The following is a 20272-nucleotide window of genomic DNA, read 5'->3' as shown; positions in this document are numbered from 1 at the left end:
GGTTCCCCTCCCCCCAACAATCCGATGATGACATGGGATAATACTGTAGCCTTCAGCTGGATTTCATCCGACACACTCGGGTGTGCCAGTTCAGTGTCCTCACCTTTCAGCCACCACTGTACATAATATATTGCATTAAAATATTTATTTAGATCTGCTTTTTTTGTAGAATCATTGTTGGATCTTCTACACTTCCTCAAAACTGACCCATTTTCCTTCTTTGTCCTCAACTTAATATCCTTTCCATTATTTTTGTCTGTCTTGTTGCAACCACTGCCCAATCCCCAATTGTTCCTTCCCTACTCCCCCCTCCCAATATTCTCTGTGTTAGCCTTTAGCCATGGCCTCAAGCTCATTCATGCTCACCCTCCCCACAACTGCTGGTGCACTTGTGCCCATCCCCACTCATTACTGCTCTTCCCCCTAACTTCCCCACGACCCTTACCTTCTGGTATCCTCACAACCACTTTTCCTCCAACGACCCATGTCAAATTGCCATTTCCTTGGGAAATACTTCATGTATACCCCAGTGACTGCCAAATCACCAATTCCTCACACCCCAAACCTTTCCCCTGCTCTCATTACTTTTTCCTTGCTCACTCACCCCATTTCTTTCTCAAGTTACTAGTTCGTTTTTATCTGTAATGTTGCGATTACTGCTCATTCTTTATCCCATTTTTAATTGTAAACAAAATACATGTTACTACAGGCCAATGAACTTCTGCAAGCTGCGCGGCAGGAAAATGCACGTGGTGAGAGGGAACGGTTGTTGCAAGAATCTTTGCAGCTGTACAGCAAGATTGCCCATCAGATCGATCTTCCTTTGGTCTGCAGCCAATATCGACAGGGTTTGTTGTTGATAATAACCAGGGGAGGAGTTCCTAACTGTCAACTGTCAATTTCACAATTGTCTGAACTGTCAAATTTATATTCTCTCGACAATGGTCTTGGAGCTTATCGTCTGGAACCGCTTGGGAACTTCAGAAAAAACAACACTAAATAAACCTGTTTTTATTCCAACCTCTTTATTGCACTTTTGAAAAAAAAATTACATTGTTTGGTTTCCATGATTATATCCCAGAAATCCATATGCCAACCCACCTCAATCCCACAGTTACGCGGTCTCCAGTGCATTTGCACATGTACCGGCGATAGTTGTACGTGTATACACAATAATGACCCTTCACTCCCTCCCCCCCCCCCATTTTTTTCCATCTTTTTCCATGCACTTGCAGTAAGTATATCATCATCGGTAAACATATTGATATTGATAATGATAGAGCAGTAAATAGCTCTTCATTTTTATCCCCCGTCGCGTGGCGGAAGGGGGATATTGTTTATAACTAGTGGTCTCTTGGACCAAATTTTCATTGGTCCTCACGGCCTTGCAGCACACCCACCCTGCTGTACTGGTCGAGCATTAGCTTGCCTTTCACCAAGTCCAGATGTGCTTGGGCCAGGGTGTGGATTATACATTCGTTATTATTATTGCTAACTGACACTACTATTACTATTGTTAATATTATTAGTATTAATTCATATATGCTTTGTTACCATGTTATCATTCTTTTTGTTATATCTTTTGTTATTGGAATGCCATGGCATGGAAGGACCTATTAAACCTTAACATGGCGTGCATTTAAAACATGGGAATTCTTCCGGATTCTTTGTAGTTAATTAGCCGAATCAACTCGGAAGATCATGAATATCATTTTGGTGCAGCACATTCCACATCAGAAACCTCCAGTAGAACTCCACAAAAAACATGCCTCACACATACAACTCATCCATTTATCATACAAGAGAAGTCAAATTCTCAGAAGCTGATGTCAACAAACAAAATTATTGAAAATTTAATAAACCTGTTTGCAGTACGGTTCTATGAGGGGGTTGTAGAATTGAGTCTGGCTGCTGCACGCCGACTGGACCCCCAGGGCCTGGCGTTGCACCATTATCGGCAAGAGCAGTCAAGCATGGATACACATGGACAACAAGCACTTGCTGCTCGGTGCGTGCCAATTGTTTCATTGCACACCACTTGTATGTTTTAGCCTACCTGCTTCAGAGTTTGGCTTGCCTGAAATGTGCATAAGGAATGAGCAATGCTGCTTGGCTATATAACTATTTTCCCACCATGTAAGAATGCATTGTCTTTTACACACTCTTGGTTCTCGATCTTTAAAAAAAAAAAATTATTTTCGAACCAATGCTTTCTCATGTCGCTTTTCTCCCTTTTTGTTTCAAGTCTTGATTATTTTAAATTTTTTTTTATGTCTTTTGCTGAGATGGTTTGTTTTTAGGCTGGAGTGCTACCGTGGAGTTACGATGACCTTACAAGAAGTAGTGAACCAAGCAGCTGCTGGTCCACAGTCTCCAGGAGTTCCAAAACAGCCTGGCCCTCCTGCAGCTTCTTCAGATCCCAATCTGTTGACCAATGAAGAAGCAGCTAAACATGTATGCCAACTGTTAATCCATGTTATTTATGTCACACTTGGAGTGTTATTTACCAGTGTCATTGGAGTATATTAGTGAGAACTGTTTTTCATGAGTTAGAGGAATGGGTAAAGAAATAGGTTGGTGCAACCATGTTTTGTGACCAGGGATAGGCCCTGAAAACATTTCTTCTTTCTTTGGATGTTGTTTCTCAAAATGTAAATGTTTTATATGCCATATATGTTCAATTGAGTTATGTAATGTTGCTATAAAACTGGTTGGTAAAACTATGTAATTTCAAATTTTACAATTCATAAAATGGTCTTGATGGATTTGAGGGAAGATTTACTTTGCAGTCTCAGATGAATCATTCAAGAGAAATCGCAGGGTGGGGGGTTGTGGTGGGGGAGGTGGTGCAGAAGGTGAACAGTAAACCGAGATTTTGGAATGGTGACAATGTTATGGGTTTCTGAAAGAACTCCTGTGAGCAAAAGAAGCAGGAGATGGACAAAGCACTGAGAGGGAAGGATGGGGAGGCCACTAACCTACCTCTGCAGTAGGAGAGGAGACGTAAACCTTGCACAGGACACCATAGCATAATATGAAATGATGCAGCAGCAGCCCACAGAGGAGAGTCGTACTCTGTCACTGAAGGCGTTGTACATCATAAAGATCTGAGAGCAGTTCTGAAAGGCTTCTCTCTATGGAGTATAACAAGGTGCTGCCCAGCCCTCGAGGCCAACCTGGAGATGAGGTTCGCCCAAGATTGATCTCGGCATATCGTTAAGTTGAGAAGTTCTAAAGAGTGGAGGATTATGACAATGTATTGGTGTATGGCTTCACCAGTTGATGTCATATTCCTTGGGATTCACCAGATTCTTATTCTCACCACTTCAGAATACTGTATAGAGATACGGTTACACCTTGACGAAGAAGGATGAGGAACTCCTTTGGCATGAATGATAAATTCTCTGAAAAATTCAACAGATGATTTTTCCAGAGAGTTTCATCTAAAGAAGGCATAAGCTGGGACAACAAAGTCATAGTCATCGTCATCTTCAGGAGTGAGGATTAATTCTAAGATACTGCCTTGGATAGGCCTAAAAATGTTCACGTTTGTTATTTTTCTCATTTTGTGAATGTACGAGTTATTTCTGAGATTCACGTAGATTTCCATCGACAAACCCTATCCATAACGCCAAATTGTTTGCAATCACTTTTTTTGATGATGCACAGTGCTACAAGTTCAGATATCCCACATTTGAAGCAATCTCCAGATTCATTTTATTTTTGATTTCAGCTTGGTCATTCTTTTAATTGATGAACAAAGAGCCCTTCCTTATGGTATGTTAATTCCCCTACTTTTATGATGTGCAAAAAGTATTTTATTATGACTTGTAATACCAGTTTCCATGAGGTGGCGCTATACAATACACATTTACACAGAGAGAATTTGGGTCTTCCCTCCCACCCTCAACCCCCAGGACTATTAATTAGTTGTTTTTTTTACCACCTAAAACCTGCCTATGCATCCTCCGAGTCCATCCACCAGTTTAGAGCTACTAGTTCTGTCCAGTGGTTCATTTCTCATGTGAATGGTTATCTTAGAGGGATAATAAATATTTTTTAATCCCCAACTTTTATTTTCCATTCTTGTTTTGATCCCCTAATTAGTTTATACCTTTATTTATTTTTAGATACCTGTGGCTATGTCTAGGAAGTGACTTCTTGTCTCTTTGCCACTCTGCCTATTTCTGTGTCTTCTTTTAGTTTGAACAGTTGCTGATACTCTGCCAGCAGACAGAGGATGAACTCTTCCACATTTCTTTGTATGAATGGATCATTTCATCTGGTCATACAGACACACTTCTCCGGGTAATGTGCAAAAAGAATTTGAGGAACAATTATCTTCATCTATTTGTTTGCAAACACACAAGCACCTTTTTGCACCTTTTTGGTAGAGTATTATTCTTGGTTCCTTCTTTATTTTGTGCCTCACTCTTCTGGAACTCCAACATAGCTGTCATCACCTTTCCTCGAGCCATTCCTGGAACGCATGAGCCGGAAGGCGAGAGACCCACTGCCCTACATTGACCTTCTTTGGAGGTTCCATGAGAAAAGCAACAACTTTGGAGATGCAGCATGTGTTCTCGCTCGACTTGCTGACATGTGCAGGTGGCTTTCCTTCTTGTTGCATTGTCTGCTATTTTTATCATGATCGCTAGTTTGTGTGAATGCGAATTTGAAAGAATTTTACTTGTGCGTTTGTTTTATTCATAATTTTTTTCCGTTTTTTAAAATCAACGAGACGTCCTTAAATTAACGAGACTTATTAAGAAATAAAAACCAGAGAATTGTCTGTGGAAGTCAGACACAAGATTGTAACCAAGCATGGACATTCTCAAGGCTACAAACGCAATGTTATCAGGAAGTTTAAAGTCCATGGCACTGTAGCCAACCTCCCTGGACGTGGCCGTAAGAGAAAACTTGATTGAAGATTGCAGCGAAGGATTGTTTGAATGGTGGAGAAAGCACCTCATTCAACTGTCAAACAGATTGAAGCTGACCTTCAGACACAATGTACGACAGCTTCAACTCGCACAATCCGTTGCCAACTTAATGAAAGGAGGTTCTATGGTAGGAGACCCAGGAGGACCCGACTGCTGAGAGAGAGACGTAAGTAAGCCTGACTGGAGTTTTCCAGCACACACCTGAACAAGCCAAAATTCTGGGAAAATGTTCTGTGGACAGATGAGACTAAATTCGACCTTTTTGGTGAAGCACGTAATCTCTATGTTTACAGAAAACAAAATGAAGCCTTCAAAGAAAAGAACACCTTCCCTACAGTCAAACATGGTAGAGGTTCATTGACGTGGTGTTGCTGTGCTGCCTCTGGCACTGGGTGCCTTGAATGTGTGCATGGCATCATGAAATCAGATTACCAAAACATTTTGGAGCGCAATGTTCAACCCAGTGTCAGAAAGCTGGGTCTTCGTTGAAGGTCATGGGTCTTGCAGCAGGACAATGACCCCAAACACACTTCAAAAAGCATCCAGGAATGGTTCAAGACAAAACGCTGGACTGTTCTGAAGTAGCCAGCAATTAGTCCAGATCGAAGAGTTATTTGAAAAAAGTGCAAGAGTGCCAATATTTTTGGCCACAGCCATATATATTGTGATGCAAAGATGAACTGATTAGATTTTGGCATCAAGAGATCAGAGGTCATATCCAGTAAAAATGTGATACCTGAAAACAGCTGAAGGGATTTCAATCAAACTTGGTGCAAGTATGTATAACGATTTAAAGATGAACTGAATATATTTTTGAGTCAAGAGGTCAAAGGTCAGAGGTTATGTTTGGTAAAATCCTTTTGCCATGATAACTTCTGAACCAATGATGGGATTTTGACCAAACTTGATACAAATATATATTATGATGTAAAGATTAACCGATTAGATTTTAAGGTCAGAGGTCATGTCAGGTAATGTTATTTGAGGATGTAGGGATTTGAACTAAACTATGTACATGTACCATGATCCATATGTACAGATTAGACATTGAGGTCAAATGATCTTGAGGTTTTTGGTCAAAGTTAGAGTAAGCAAAAACTTGATGTAGGCAGAGGCATATTGGTTGTTGTCGTGATGTCAAATTATGTCTGTTTTCTACAGCCTTCAATACCTTTATTTTATTTCCCTTGAATTATACATTTGAACACTGCATAACACAAATCGTCTTCTTGGGAATTTCAAAAACACATTTAGCAGGACTTGGAAAAATATTTATGCCGTCCCATGCCCTCAGAGCAGAGCAACTGTCAGATTCAGCAAGTAATCTGGCACCCAGTGCTGTTTGTTTAGTGCAAAATGCAAATCAAGACTTTGAAAGACCCTTCCCATGTACTTTTTCTCATGAATGCACTGGGTAAGGTGTTCTATGTACTCTCTAATAGTTAACTTTTTTGTCTCCTCTCTTTTTGCCCTCTCACAGATAAAGCTGAATTATTTTTTCTTTGAAGTGACCTTTCACTCCAGTGCAAATCAAGCTTAACCTATCATTTTCATCTTTCTATACCGACCCCCAGTACTGAACTCTCTCTGCAGCAGCGTGTTGAATATCTTGCCCGTGCCATCCTCAGTGCTAAGAGCTCCCCAAGTGTTCCTTCACTTGCTCCTGGTGGGGAGTTTCTGCATGAGTTGGAGGAGAAAATGGAGGTGAGGACATGTCTTTGTTGACATGTTGGCTGAAGAGCCCAGATGTACAGCAGTGAACGAAACCTGTTACTTATCAACAACAAAAAACATTGTGTTTGTTTTCCCCCCACCATCGGTTCACAATAATTGCTTCTCTTGGGGAATAGGTCTTTCACATCATTCTCCCTCTCTCCCTCTCTCTCTCCCCCAACCTCTCTCCCTCACAACCGCTCTCTGCTCTCTTGCTCTCTCTCTCTACCAGACTCTCTCTTTCCCCTCCCTCTTCCCCAAAGTGTTGTGTTATTCCAATGATGTTCATACTTTCAGGTAAGTTTGTCAAATTATAGGTGATAACAGTCAGAGGGTTTATTATTGTAAATTAACAGCTTTGATAAATGTGCATGAACAAGCTGCTTAAACGTAAATTACAAGAAGTGTCATTTTATAGTATCAGTGAATGCTTTGTGTCTCCGCTCTTTGCTTTCTTGAGTGTCATCACTCTTTCACCCATGCTTCCTGTAATCCCATGTGGCCTCAATTGGGACTCATGCCTAGACTCTGGAGTGGCCACATTCTAACACTTGGAGTACACTAGCTGTAACCCTGTTTTCCAAATACTGTTTTACTTTACTGGAAGTGTGTTTAGGATCATCATCTTGTTTGAAGATTAATCTTCTTCTGATTACACGATTTCCACCTTGAAATGTCTGGTGCTGCAGTATCTGCTTCTCCTTCTCTATTTTTAGCTTCCCATTTAGTTTACCCACACTAACATCTGAGCTCCAACCCTAGACAATTAGAGCCTGCACTGTGTTTAACAGTAGGCTGCAAGCATATTTGTGGAAACAAACCTTACTTTCAAACGTTTTCCATGTCTTCTTCGGACAAACTGGCATCTCTGAGAACCAAAAAGCTAAAACTTTGATTCATCAGACCGGATTACCCGATTCCATTGTTCAGTCGCTTAATGTTGGTGTTGCCTTGAAAATGTCATTCTTTTCACCTTATTATGTGGTCTCAGTAGTGGTTTATCTACTGCAACTCTGCAATGGTGACCTGCTGCAAACCCAGGGTCGTGACCCAAACTTGAACCCTCCCCCCCTCAAAATCTCAGTTTTTGAGGGGGGGTTTCATGTCAAAAGCATTTTCTCTGACAATTTTTTATCACAGGTACACTAGGTACCAGTATCATTTGGGTTGCGAGGCAAATGTGATTTCAAATTTTTGGTCATGGACAAAAAACTTTGGGAACCACTGTTCTATTGTGTAAGCTGAGCAACTTCCAGTGCTCGTCTTGCCTTGTGGAGGTTCTTCTTGATCTTCCTGGCCTTTTCTTGTCTTGTACCCAGCCAGTTTCTTTCAGCCATTGCAATGTATACCACACACCATTATTGGAGATCTTCAGATTTTCTGCTCTTCTTCTGTCATATTTTGGATCTTCACATGCTGTTTTGTTGAAAGTTGCTTCCTTGGCACCATTCTGAAATTGCTCATAGACTTTCAAGCCTGGTAACAAGTCCTGATGAAATCTAATTTCACTTATCTGAAGGATGAGGGATTCACGGCCGAGGTTGGAGTCATCAGCAAAGACATAAAAAGGAATTTCCAGAGAGTAAGAAAGATCGTTGATGAAGATTGGGAATAGGTTGGAGCCCAGAACACTGCCTTGGGGTACTCCAGCCTTGGGGAACATGTCTTTTAAAATCCTGACAAATCTCTCACTCTCACTCTGTCTCTCTGAAAGGACCATCTGGAAAAACCCCTCATCTACTTTCTCAACAATCCTCTTGAAAAAGTTCTGTCACTCAAGCTTTTGGGTCTCACTGTCTGCCGTGATATTTCCTCGTAAAGCCACATTTCCAAGTTGGCCTCCAAAGCCAGTTGCTGACTGGGCATCCTACGTCATGCAAAGTCTTTCTTTGGCACACCTGAGCACTTAACCATATACAAAGCTTTCATTCACAGCTTAATGGAGAACTGCTCTCCCCTCTGGGCTGGTTCTCCTGCCTCACACCTCACACCTTTTATGATAATTGGTATTTCCCATGATGAAGCTGAGTCTTTGGGTCTCTCACTCTCTCACCACAGGCAGGCTGGTGGTCTTTCTGTCTTCTCCCAACTCCTCTCTGGCCTTGCACCCCCTGCTTTGTCCTAATATTTCTGCAGTGTACTCAAGGTCTGCCAGCAACCCCCTTCTGGTGAAACTGTCAAAATCAAGAATCACTGCTCACCTTTACTCTTTCATTCCTCATTTTTTTTTCCCCATCTCTGGAACAAACTCCCACACACTTTTCAATCCCACTCTTCCCTCCAGGTCTTTAAAACAGCTGTTCTCCACCATATTTCTTCCCCCATCCAAAACCATGATCTTTTCTACCGTGGTTAATCCACTCCCAAACCCACCTCCTTCAAATTCCCTGTTTTCCTTCATGAAAGTCCTTGTTGTGTCCATCTTGTTTATCCCGTGCACCCCTTCCCCTCTCCCATCCCTCTCCCACAGATCTCCCAATGTCCCTGTTCTCCATTATTGTTGTGTTTCCCTCTCTCGCCCCTTCTTGTCTCCTGCTCCCTTTGTTATAGGGCAAGTCCAAGAATTTGTGCATGTTATGTATGGGACATTCAGAAAGTTTAACCCTCTGAAAAGCAATTGAGATAGTCATTGATTTCAGTGTTTTTTTATTATAATGTTGGGCATCTGTAAGGAGAATACCCACAATAATTTATATCATTAGTTCTTGGGATGATTAGGTATTTAAATAAAACCTGGTTCGTTACGTACGAGACCACAAGAAACATGATTTTTCAAAGAAATATGTTCAAGTTCACAGTCCTCTGAAAGTATTTTATCATTCACCAGAATTTTCAGTGTGGAGAAAATTGAAACACTTGCATAACTCGTCACAAATTCTCTTACAGAAAAAATACAGTTATCAAGAGATTAATTAGTGTTCACGAAGATTGTGTTACGTGTGGGACAAAATTGTACGTACGCTTTACATGCGATATATACATTGTTGGTGTAAATTCCATTTCAGAACACAATCAACAGGCTTGAGCATATTTTTACACAAAGATCCAACATTTAACTATTAGAAACTCAGCAATTCATGTAGTAGGATATGAAACAAAGTGATCGTCTGATTATTAAGTGTTAAAAATGCAAAATGGTTTTAAATTAGAATCTTATTAACTATGGTTTGCAAGTACTTCTGAAAAAAATGAAATGCTCAACTTTATTGCAGACATGCACAACAATGTAATATATAAAATGATTAAACCCAGACAGTACACAAAGGACAGATCTGTTTTCGTGTATGCACAAGGAATGAAAATAAACAAAATAATTTGCATAGAGTAATTTGTTGATTTTTTTTTTTTTTATGCTCATATAGATTTTAGTTTTGTTTTTGTCTCAGGACCTCAGGGCTTTTGTACATTCAATAGAAGCAATTATATGTAGATCTAAACATTTATCAACTAGAATGAAAATATAAAATCTGGCAATGTTGTTATAATATGGACAACTTCCACTTTCTACTAGAATATTAATTTTAGAATACACAAGGGAATAGAAGAAAGTAAATTTTTTGTGAAAGGGAAATAGATATTCCAGTATGTCTCAAAGAAAAAACAGAAACTTAGAGGTGCCTGAAATAATGATATACAAAAACTCATATCTTCTTCAAAAGGAGGTTACACCTCTCCTTACAATACAAATGGAATGATCCCATATTGTTTAGTCTGCCTTAAACTGGGCCATGTGTGCAGGACAGGTCTCATGAGAATACATGAATGGCCAAAATGTTGACTGGCCAAAGTAGTGGTTTTTCCCACAGACTTTGCAAGCAATGGTCCATCCGTAACGATATTGTCCCATACGTAACATTAAAAATTACTTGTGAACTAATTATCTACTTTTATTTTAAGCTAGAAATACAGGATATATGACCAATACATGATGGATTAGAACTTGTGAAAATGGCATAAAAAATTTCTGAGCTTACAGTGTAATCCCAAAAAATCCATGTAAAATTGTTATGTATGGGACATCGCTTATGAAGAACAGGCCTAATTTGCATAATTAATGAAGTGAACAATTTTATTCTTGTTTATTAAAAGGGCATGGTGGAATATTCATGTCCATCCATTTTAGCTCTCAAATGAGCCTTGACTATGTATACAAAAAAAGTTTTAAAAAATTGTTGTAAATTTGGTTTACTTTACTACCTCATTATTTCAAATTGTCCCATACTTAACACATAATTTGCATATATGTGAATTAGTTTAGTGATTTCACACCTTAAACCTATGACTTTGCCATTTTCTTTCAAAGATTAATAAAATTTCACATTCAGACATGAAAATCTCATTGAAATTAGAGCTGTGGCATGAATATGATATTCTACCATCTGAGGGGACCTTCTCTTGGACTTACCTGATATGTTGTGTCTTAGCTCTTATACGAGCCTCAATTAAATATAGCGTCCAAAAACAAAACCCAGGGAGAGAAGATGAAATGTGACAATTAATTATCCCCGCCACTGAAGGTGGACGGAGGTTATGTATTCACATCCTGTCTATCTGTTTGTTTGTCTGTGATCACAACATCTCAAAAAGGTATTGATGGATTTGTACGAAACTTGGTGGCCATTCTGGGTGTATGACAAACACAAATTGATTCGATTTTGGTGAAGATCCGGATCCGGATACTCGAATTTTAAAGTGATTTTCACCATTGAGAGGGCCAAAAACAATATATGGCACAATATCTTAAAACATCGTGGAAGGATTTGGATGGAACTTGGTGAATGAGTTGGATAAGTAACAAGAACAAGCTGATTCGATTTTGGTTAGGGCATGGACACTGATCCGGCATATCACTGGGCTACAGAATGCAAACTGTTCAGCCTGGTGGAGGTATGTGCACTACCGAGTGCACATACTATTTTTTTTTATGTGACCACTAATTTAAATCAAAAGTAACAGTGAGTTGACATCTAATGTGGGTAGAGGAAAATCCATTAACACATTGGCATCAAATTCTGTTTTCATGTTGCTCAGATGTTGCATCCAATATTTAGAATGATCAGATGGTTTCCAGCTACGGCCAGGTAGTTTTGATCATTACCTGGTAAGACCACTTTCGTATCACTTGACGAGGAACTCCTCAGATGTCCTGGAGCCATCGTTTCCCAGCCTTATTCTCCTAAAAATGCTTCTTTTGCGTTTATCATCCAGATTCTGATTTCCTCCTCGTTGTTGTTGTTGTTGTTGTTGTTGTTTTGTCCATTTTTTACTTTTTTCTTTCTACCTAGTCTGCAAAGCTTTAAAAAAATATTTTGACCTGTATGGCCCCATTATATTAATTATTTTGGACCAAGCTATGCTTATTTATTCCTGTGCACGTGAAATCTCACCAAAAACTAGATATCTGCGATCACAAAGCAATGGCCAAGGGTAAGCCTCTGCCGGCTTATCCTTGGCGATTACCCACGACTTACCCTTGGCCCCAGATCCAATGATGGCATTTTTTTTTTTCCGACCGCCATATGACATTGACCTTCAGCATTTGGGGATAGAGTGTAAATTTAAAAAGTGTTCCCATCCACAACCTATCCATAAAACGAAATAAACATCATGAAAATCAGAGGTAAATTCTTAATCCATCCATCCACTGGGACCATACTCTGCAGAGCGTTGGTGCTGCCGAAGCAGTCTCCTTGGCTATTGGGCACAATCCTGGATGCCACTCAGACACAGTATACCAGCATGCTGGCACTCATTTTGCTGACCTCGGAGGGATGACAGGCAGAGTCAACCCCACTTGGTATTAATTCGACTGCCGAGGGGGATTTGAACTCAGAATCTTAGGATCCTAAGCCCACCACCCCAACCATTAAGCCAACACCAGGCATAAATTATTCATGTTATAATCAAAAAGGTGTTTTTTGTTAATTGGATCACAATCCGGAAAAATCAGGTGCACAACTCGTTGCAGGTACAATATTTATATTGCAATGAACATCTTGGAAGGGAGAGAGGATGAAAGGTGACCTTTTAAACTTCGGCCACCGGTCTTTGAGATTCCGCATTAGCAAAATTCAGCGATGACAAAAAACACGTTTTTCTTTTTTCAGACTGTCATTTGACCTTGACCTTTAACTCAAAGGGGTATGATGTAAATTTAGTGAAAATGTGCCGAGCTCTAAGGCTGAGGCGATCTAGAAAGGGCAATTTCGTTCCGATTGGACAAACCTGAGTTGAGTTATGGTGGAAAATGTTAATCTATAATTGGGTCATGACCTTAATTAGGTCAAGGTAAAAAAAATTACATCAACTCCACATGCTTTCTTTAAACATTGATGCAAAATTTCATTCCGAAAGTCCCAGGCGGCTCCGAGATACAGCTTGGAAATTGGGAGTATAGGGAGTGCAGGAAGAAAAAAAAATGTACAATAAATATATTTTCCCCCATAAATGGTGGTTTATTATTCCTCAGGGTCTAAGAAACTGTGATACCATTAAAAAAATTGGGGTACTATTTGTGGAAACAAACCCTGCAACAGCTATTAGCTTTCTCTTATCCTATAGGGGGAGGCTTAATAATAGATCAACTAATTTTGGGTAAAGAAGAGGTTGCAGTGGAACTGTAGACTTCTTTATTGCCATGATTTACAGTGTATTTGACTATTAAAGCCCAGTCACACCTTGACGTTTTAGCCAGCTTATGCCGATTTTTGGAAAATTTGTCTAAAACGCTGGTACACGTCGAATACGTTATGGGTAAGTTTTGATAACATTGAGAGCACGCTGAAAAACACTGCCATACGTCGTTGTACGCTGGCTTTAAACGTTGTACTTTTCGGTTGTCCTCAAATTTTCCATGCTTGAAATTTTAAGACTTATGCCAGCGTATGACTCACACTTTCCTCATAACGCTGGCCATTAGTTGTAGGCACGTCGATGTAATGTTTAGCGTACCCGAAACTTATTTATAACCTATGAGTTACGTGTTGTACTCACGTTACGCGATCGGTGACACACATCGACACACGTTACTTGTAAGGTGCTCATAAGTCGAAACACATCAAGGGAATGGTTAGCGTCAGTGTTCCAGACTCCGTTTTTTTTTTGTTTTGTTTTTTTTCTTCCTTCCTTCGGTATGATGGTGATTTTGACACTTCCATTTCTAGTGCGGTTATAATATAATATAATTAATAGGCTGCCGCTCAACGATTTAAATCATAACCGCACTGTACACTGAACACCGTCATACCGAAGAAAAAAAAAAACCGGGAGTCTGGAACACTGACGCTAACCATTACCTTGACGTGTTTCGACTTATGAGCACCTTATAAGTAACTTGTGTCGATGTGTGTCAACGATCGCATATTGTGCGTACAACTTATTCCCATCGCATGCGGAGCGTGTATCATACGGCAGGTACGTCGTAAAATTTTCAACATGTTCAAAATTACAAGACGTACTCCACTTACTACCACGTATGATAGCGTATTTTAGAGTTCTATTCACGCATACCAAACTTACCCATAACGTATTCGACGTGCGCCAGCGTTTTAGACGCATTTTTCAGAGGTCGGCATACGCTGGCAAGATCGCCAAGGTGTGTCTGCGATGTTGACACTTCCATTTCTGCGGTGGTTATGATTTGAATCGATGTGCGGCAGCCTTTTCATAACCTATGCCACGTCATCGTCGGCGATGCGTGCAGTACGCTATGCCCAAGTAAGACTATCGTTGGGCATAGGTTGTGAAGGCCGACAACAGGTTCAGCATTCGTTGGTATAAGTTATCTATAACACAATGAAACATTCTGTGTCCATTACTAATACGTAATGCATAAGACCAAGTCGTTATGAATACGACCGAATCTTTTAAAAAAAACATCAAAAGTTCAACGTAAGCCAGCGTTTTACATACATTTTAATACGTTGCCATTGCTGGCTAAAACGTCAAGGTGTGACTGGGCCTTAAGATGTGATTTTGGAATCTTCTCTTTCCTTTTTAGGTCATCTCTAACGAGATTACCTAATAAAACAAGTCTCGATGTCCGTCCATACGTACGTCCCCATTTTTTTCTTCCGATTTTCTTGATATTTGGTATGTGGGTGGATGTCGATGAGGGATGCACGACGGTATGACCTTTGACCCGATTGAAGGTCAAGGTCAACGTCAAGGTCACTCCAAAGTTGCGAAATCGTCCATTTTCAAAATCTATCTCCTCCGCCGTTTATGATCCGATGTTCGAAATTCCTTTGGATTCTGATAATATGGAACAATATCTAAATTTGGTCAGGCCGGTTTTTTGAAATTCGTCCTGGTTATCGAGTCACGTGTCTTCAAAGTTGGAAAAATCGTCGATGTGATACGGTCAAAAAAAATTCGCCCGATCTTGATGAAACTTGGTATATAGGTAGGGGTCGATGAGTGATGCACGATGGTATGACTTTTGACACGATTGAAGGTCAAGGTCAAGGCCACTCCAAATTTGTGAAATTATCCATTTTCAGAATTTATGTCCTCTGCCGTTTGTGATCCGATCTTCGAAATTTCTTCGGATTCTGACAATATGGAACAATATCTAAATTTGATCAGGCCGTTTTTTTTAAAATTCGTCCTGGTTATCGAGTCACGTGTCTTCAAAGTTGGAAAAATCGTCGATGTCATACGGTCAAGAAAATTTCGCCCGATCTTGATAAAACTTGGTATGTAGGTAGGGGTCGATGAGTGATGCACGACGGTATGACGTTAGACCTGATTGAAGGTCAATGTCAAGGTCACCAATGCTGTAAACTTGTGAAATCATTCATTGTCAAAATATAATCCGCCATTTATGACTCAGAAATGCAGTTTGATTTCTGAGGTCCGGTTTCTATCCTTTTGAAGACACATTGATCATAAATGTTCCAAATCAACCATTTTCAAAATCTATCTCTGGATAACTCAGAAATGTAGTTTGATTTCTGAGGTTTTCTGTCCTTTTTACTACCGGCTTTCGTCTGTACGTTGAACCAAAAGACAAGATGACATCGAAGCCATTCTAAGCCGATCAGAGATCCACATCTACAGAGCTTCAGAGATGACCGTCATCCCCAACCGGGGGTAATTTTTATCTTCGATCTTTCTATTGTAAGATTGAGATGAAGAGATAAAACAAAACTTTGTGAATTGTGGAAGTGGTCCTTTTTTCATATCAATGGATAGAATCAACAGAATTTTGATGAAAGTGTTCAAATCACCATGAGAAACGAGATGCTGACTATTTGGCAATTAACCCTTTGTCGGAGCTCTTTTGCTCTGATGAAGGGTTAATGCGCAAAGCGTCAATTTCTTCTTTCCCACAGCCATTAGCATACTTCAATGTCCTGTTGATGCCATCCATTGTTCGACAGGCCTGCCAACGCACATCGACACTAGCCTTCACGAGTCAGGCTGGTTCTTCTTTCTCTTTCGTATCAGTTTGCTTGCATTTTCTTCTAATGTTCCTTTTCTTTTGTCTTGATGAAATTGCACTGTTTTTATTTCTGAAATGATGTAGAATCATTTGCTTAGCTGTGACACCCACCCAAACTTTGAGTTGTTTACTTTGATAGAATATATGAATCCTGTAGCCAAGTACAGTTGTAGAATGCTTTAATGTCAAAAAGGCACATTAAGATGATTTATTTGCAAATAGATTTCCTGTTAAGAATTGAAATATTTCTGCATTACTCTCTATTAATGTTTTTGGTGTTTTTTTAAAAATCGTATTTTTGAAGAGGTTTTTTTTTAGGGGTTGTGGTGGGGCATTTGTTAATCATCGAGGAACAATCAACTTATAATGCCAGCAATATAAAACAGGTAACAAAGAAAAGGTTCACTTTCCAAAAAAATGCTCCATTGATTTTTGTTTTTTAATTGTGATGAGAAATTATCAGATCACTTTGAGTGTTCATCGAGATGTGGAATTTTTACTGAGATGCAACAACTTTCATATGTCTACAGGTAGCACGGGTCCAGCTGCAGATCCAGCAAACACTGAGTGGGACCTGCTCACAGATTCCTGGTGTGCCTGAGGCTTTGGCGCAGCTCAATGATAACCTCTTGAATGTCACAAAGGTTTGTCTTTCTTCATTTTGTTCATGAGATGCTTTTCATTCAGTAAAGCAACAGATTATGGATTACAATTTTACCACCAGTCATAATACAACCGAGGATTAGCAACCTATTTGTTCCGTAATGCATGGCTATGATGGTGAGCAATCTATGCATTATGAGTAACAGGCTCACTATTTTCTTGCAAAACAGCAGATATCCATTTTGGAACGCTTTCCTGCAGTTTATAAAGAATATCCATTAAGAGGTTGTTTTATGCAATCTGTGATGTTTCCCATAATTCATCTTTTGATTTTGGTTGTTTTTCTTTTTCTTCCTGTCCAAATAATCCCAGGCAACTTCTATGATTTGAGTGGGCCATTCTAATAGTTGTCGAGTTCCTGATTCTGCTTTTCTTTGTAAATATGTTTTAGTGACATTTACAGTGTGTTTGTGGCCGTTGTCATGCTGGAAAACAAAGTTGTTGCCAGTTAGCCTCCTTCCTTAGCCTCCTGCAGCTTGTATCATTCATACTTCACAGTAGGCTATAGACACATAACCTTATACTTCTCACCAACCATTCTTCTAATATGCATGGTGAATAATGGTAGCAAAGAGCCTTCTCTTTTGTTCTAAAAATTTCAAACTTTGACTCGTCACTCCAAAGTACAGTACAGACAGTGCTCGACTTGTATCAGGGTTCCGTTCCTGGGACCTCTACTTTAGTTGATTTTTGTGCAAGTCGAGTTTCATTGAGTAAAATTTGAAAAAAATCAAAAAGATTGCATAATTAATTGAACATTCACATGTATAGTAACATGGTAGGGAAAAAAGGAACGCCGGAAAGCAGAGGAGGGAGGCTGAAGGACGGGCTTACTCTCTGGAAATTGATGTGTGTTCTCCGGAAATTTTCGTCACACCATTCGTCTTCATCATTCATTATTTTCTGCAACTTCTGTCTCTGTCCTTTCTCTCTCTTCCTTATTTATTTGCCTTCTGCCCTTGCACACCTTCAATTTCACGTTCCCACGTCTGATAGCTCTATCGCTAGAGACGCATTAAATACATGCGAGAGACATCGCTGCTTCACAGGGAAACACCGGTGCCGTGGCCGTGGCCGTGGCTGTGGCCGTGGCTGTGGCTGTGGCTGTGTGAGGAGAAAGAGGGGAGTGAGTGCAGAGGTTCCCGGTTTCAGTCAGGATGTGGAGAGCCAGAGCCAGAGTCAGCAAGTGCATGGGGTTCTTCCTGACCCCCTGCACAGGCAACAATAAGTAGTGCCAAACTGGGCCGTACTTAGATGTAAACAATTGACAAATCTCTTTTTTTTTCTTTTTTAATGTGCACTTACATAAGGTCGAGTTTACGTAAGTCGACCTTATGTAACCCGAGGACTGCCTGTATACCTTTCCCCACTAATCGGCATCCCAACTCTGATGTCTTGGGCTATTTTATTCTCTTAGCTTTGTTACCTTTATGCAAAAAGGGTTGTTTGAAAGCAACTTGCCCATGGAGACCACTTTTAATAGGTCTTCTGATAGTAGATGAGTCCACACACTTAATTTGTTTTATATTTCTTAAGGAACTTGTCCATAAGTACAGTAATACCCCTATTTATGTCTCTCCTTTTTACGTCGTCACATTATTAGTACCACTTCCCGATTTCCGTTGCCTCAACTTACACTTGCGTTGCTTTAGAGATATATCCTTTATTCTTGAGCATTTTCAGAACTCATAAGACTGATGATACATCGCCGAAGTACCAGATCTGGAGATCGCAAAATCTTCAAGATAACTACTATACTTTGTGTGACACATAACTAAGTAAATAAACCTACTGTACTGCAGATTGGCTAAGAGGCATTGTAAAAGTGTTATGCTAGAAGTGAAGTTCGATGTTATTCGTCAAATAGATGCTGGTGAACGTGCCATTGATGTTGCCGGGTTATTGAGCTTGCCTCTGACTAAGATGCGTACCAATTATAAAAATGCCGACATTCATTGTAGGAAGAGGAAGAAGAAAAAGAGGTACCGCCAACTTCAACCGCTTCTGGAAGAGGTCTATTTTTATTTAAATATATCTGATAATTGGTTCCCCCCCCCCCTTTTTATTCCCGCGCTTTCGAAGAAAAGCGGGAATATTGTGATTGTCTCCACTGTCCGTACGTCCGTCTGTCTTACCCTGTAACTCCTACACCGTTTGAGATAGGAACTTGAAACTTTGGGACATAGTAGATATATGTATGGGGAAGTGCACAACACTGTCGGATTTTTGATATGACCCTTAGGGGCCGGGCCAGAGGGGGTGGGGTCATGGGGGCTGATTTTTAGGTCATCTCTTCGAGCATGATCTAATAATATGGGTGTCGATGTCCTTCGATCCGTCCGTCCGTCCGTTCACAAAGAAGTTGAAGCGGGAGATCTGGTCATTAGTGATCCTGATAGAGGTCGATGAGACGTACACGATGGTGACTTTCAAGGTCACCGAAGGTCAAGGTCAAAGTCACGAGGCCTTTGAAGTTGCGAAAATGACGATTTTCAAATTCTATCTCCTCCGCCATTTCTCAAGTGATCTTGAATTTGATTGTAGCATATGAATCTATGGGACAATATCTAAATTTGGTCAGGCCGGATTTTCGATATTCGCTTTCGTTTTCGTGTTACGTGACTTTAAAGTTGGCAAAAAATGCGAAAATGACGATTTTCAAAATCTATCTCCTACATTTCTCAAGCGATCTTGAATTTGATTGTGGCAAATGAATGTATGGGACAATATCTAAATTTGGTCGGGACGGATTTTCGAATTTCGCTTTCGTTTTCGCGTCAAGTGACTTCAGAGTTTGCAAAAACTGCTCTACTTTCAGGAGGCTATATATTCTCTACTGGGCATGGTAAAAGTTAGTGAATGGTGTCATTGCATAGCAGCTGACCTTGTATATTTATACATTTTCCACCGAAGGTGCAAAAGTTTCAAAACCCGAAATGTAAACGTCAGCATTTATTTTCAAAATATAATTTTGTGCGCGCACGCCAAAATGCCGAGTCATCTTTAACCAAACTGTGCAGTTCGAGCTGCGCAGTAGAACTGCGCAGTAGTCTTCGGTCATAACTGAACATTGAGAACTTGTGGTATTATGGAGATGACCGTCACCCCCATACGGGGGTAATTTTTTTCGTGTATTTACCATTGTACATGGTAAATTATTTTATAAAGAACTTACTTATGTGGCCCCCATGAGTGGCAAACAGTCACAGGTTTTACTGTATTTATCTAATTGATTATGAATAATTATTATAATTAATATTATACACAGTTCATTCCTATGATTAAATTGATGCACAGTTCTTTTTTGCTGGACACTGTTAAATTAATGTTTCATGAAATGTTGACATGCCTGCAATGACTTCTGATTTAGTAAACATAGTAAGTCTTTGGTCATAAAGCACATCAAATAGAAAAGAATAGTCAATCCATTTTGCAAGATAAAATTTCACCAAGCGTTAATGGGACAAAGCAGTGCGCACGGGAATATGCGATAGTGTGCCATCGACAA

The 20272-nt window shown here is 40.0% G+C and overlaps 1 protein-coding gene across 6 annotated transcripts in view; it reads left to right on the top strand.

Annotated features, from left to right (window-relative positions):
• NUP155 (nucleoporin 155) overlaps nucleotides 1–20272 on the top strand; it is a 168911-nt gene that overhangs the window by 117580 nt on the left and 31059 nt on the right. For all 6 annotated transcript variants that reach the window (XR_015055384.1, XM_085870834.1, XM_085870831.1 and 3 more), the window contains exons 25-31: nucleotides 710–848; nucleotides 1873–2008; nucleotides 2301–2454; nucleotides 4204–4308; nucleotides 4454–4608; nucleotides 6518–6647; nucleotides 16632–16745. Coding sequence is in view for 5 of the 6 variants with exons in the window: in XM_085870834.1 (XP_085726960.1) it covers nucleotides 710–848; nucleotides 1873–2008; nucleotides 2301–2454; nucleotides 4204–4308; nucleotides 4454–4608; nucleotides 6518–6647; nucleotides 16632–16745 (933 nt within the window). In the remaining variant the exon portion in view is untranslated. The remainder of the gene's footprint in view (nucleotides 1–709; nucleotides 849–1872; nucleotides 2009–2300; nucleotides 2455–4203; nucleotides 4309–4453; nucleotides 4609–6517; nucleotides 6648–16631; nucleotides 16746–20272) is intronic.

This window comes from Eptatretus burgeri, chromosome 2 (genome assembly GCF_056783735.1).
Source record: "Eptatretus burgeri isolate ZD-2024b chromosome 2, Ebu_testis_v1, whole genome shotgun sequence".
In the NCBI taxonomy this organism is placed as follows: domain Eukaryota; kingdom Metazoa; phylum Chordata; class Myxini; order Myxiniformes; family Myxinidae; genus Eptatretus; species Eptatretus burgeri.
This window is presented reverse-complemented; position numbering and strand designations above follow the sequence as displayed.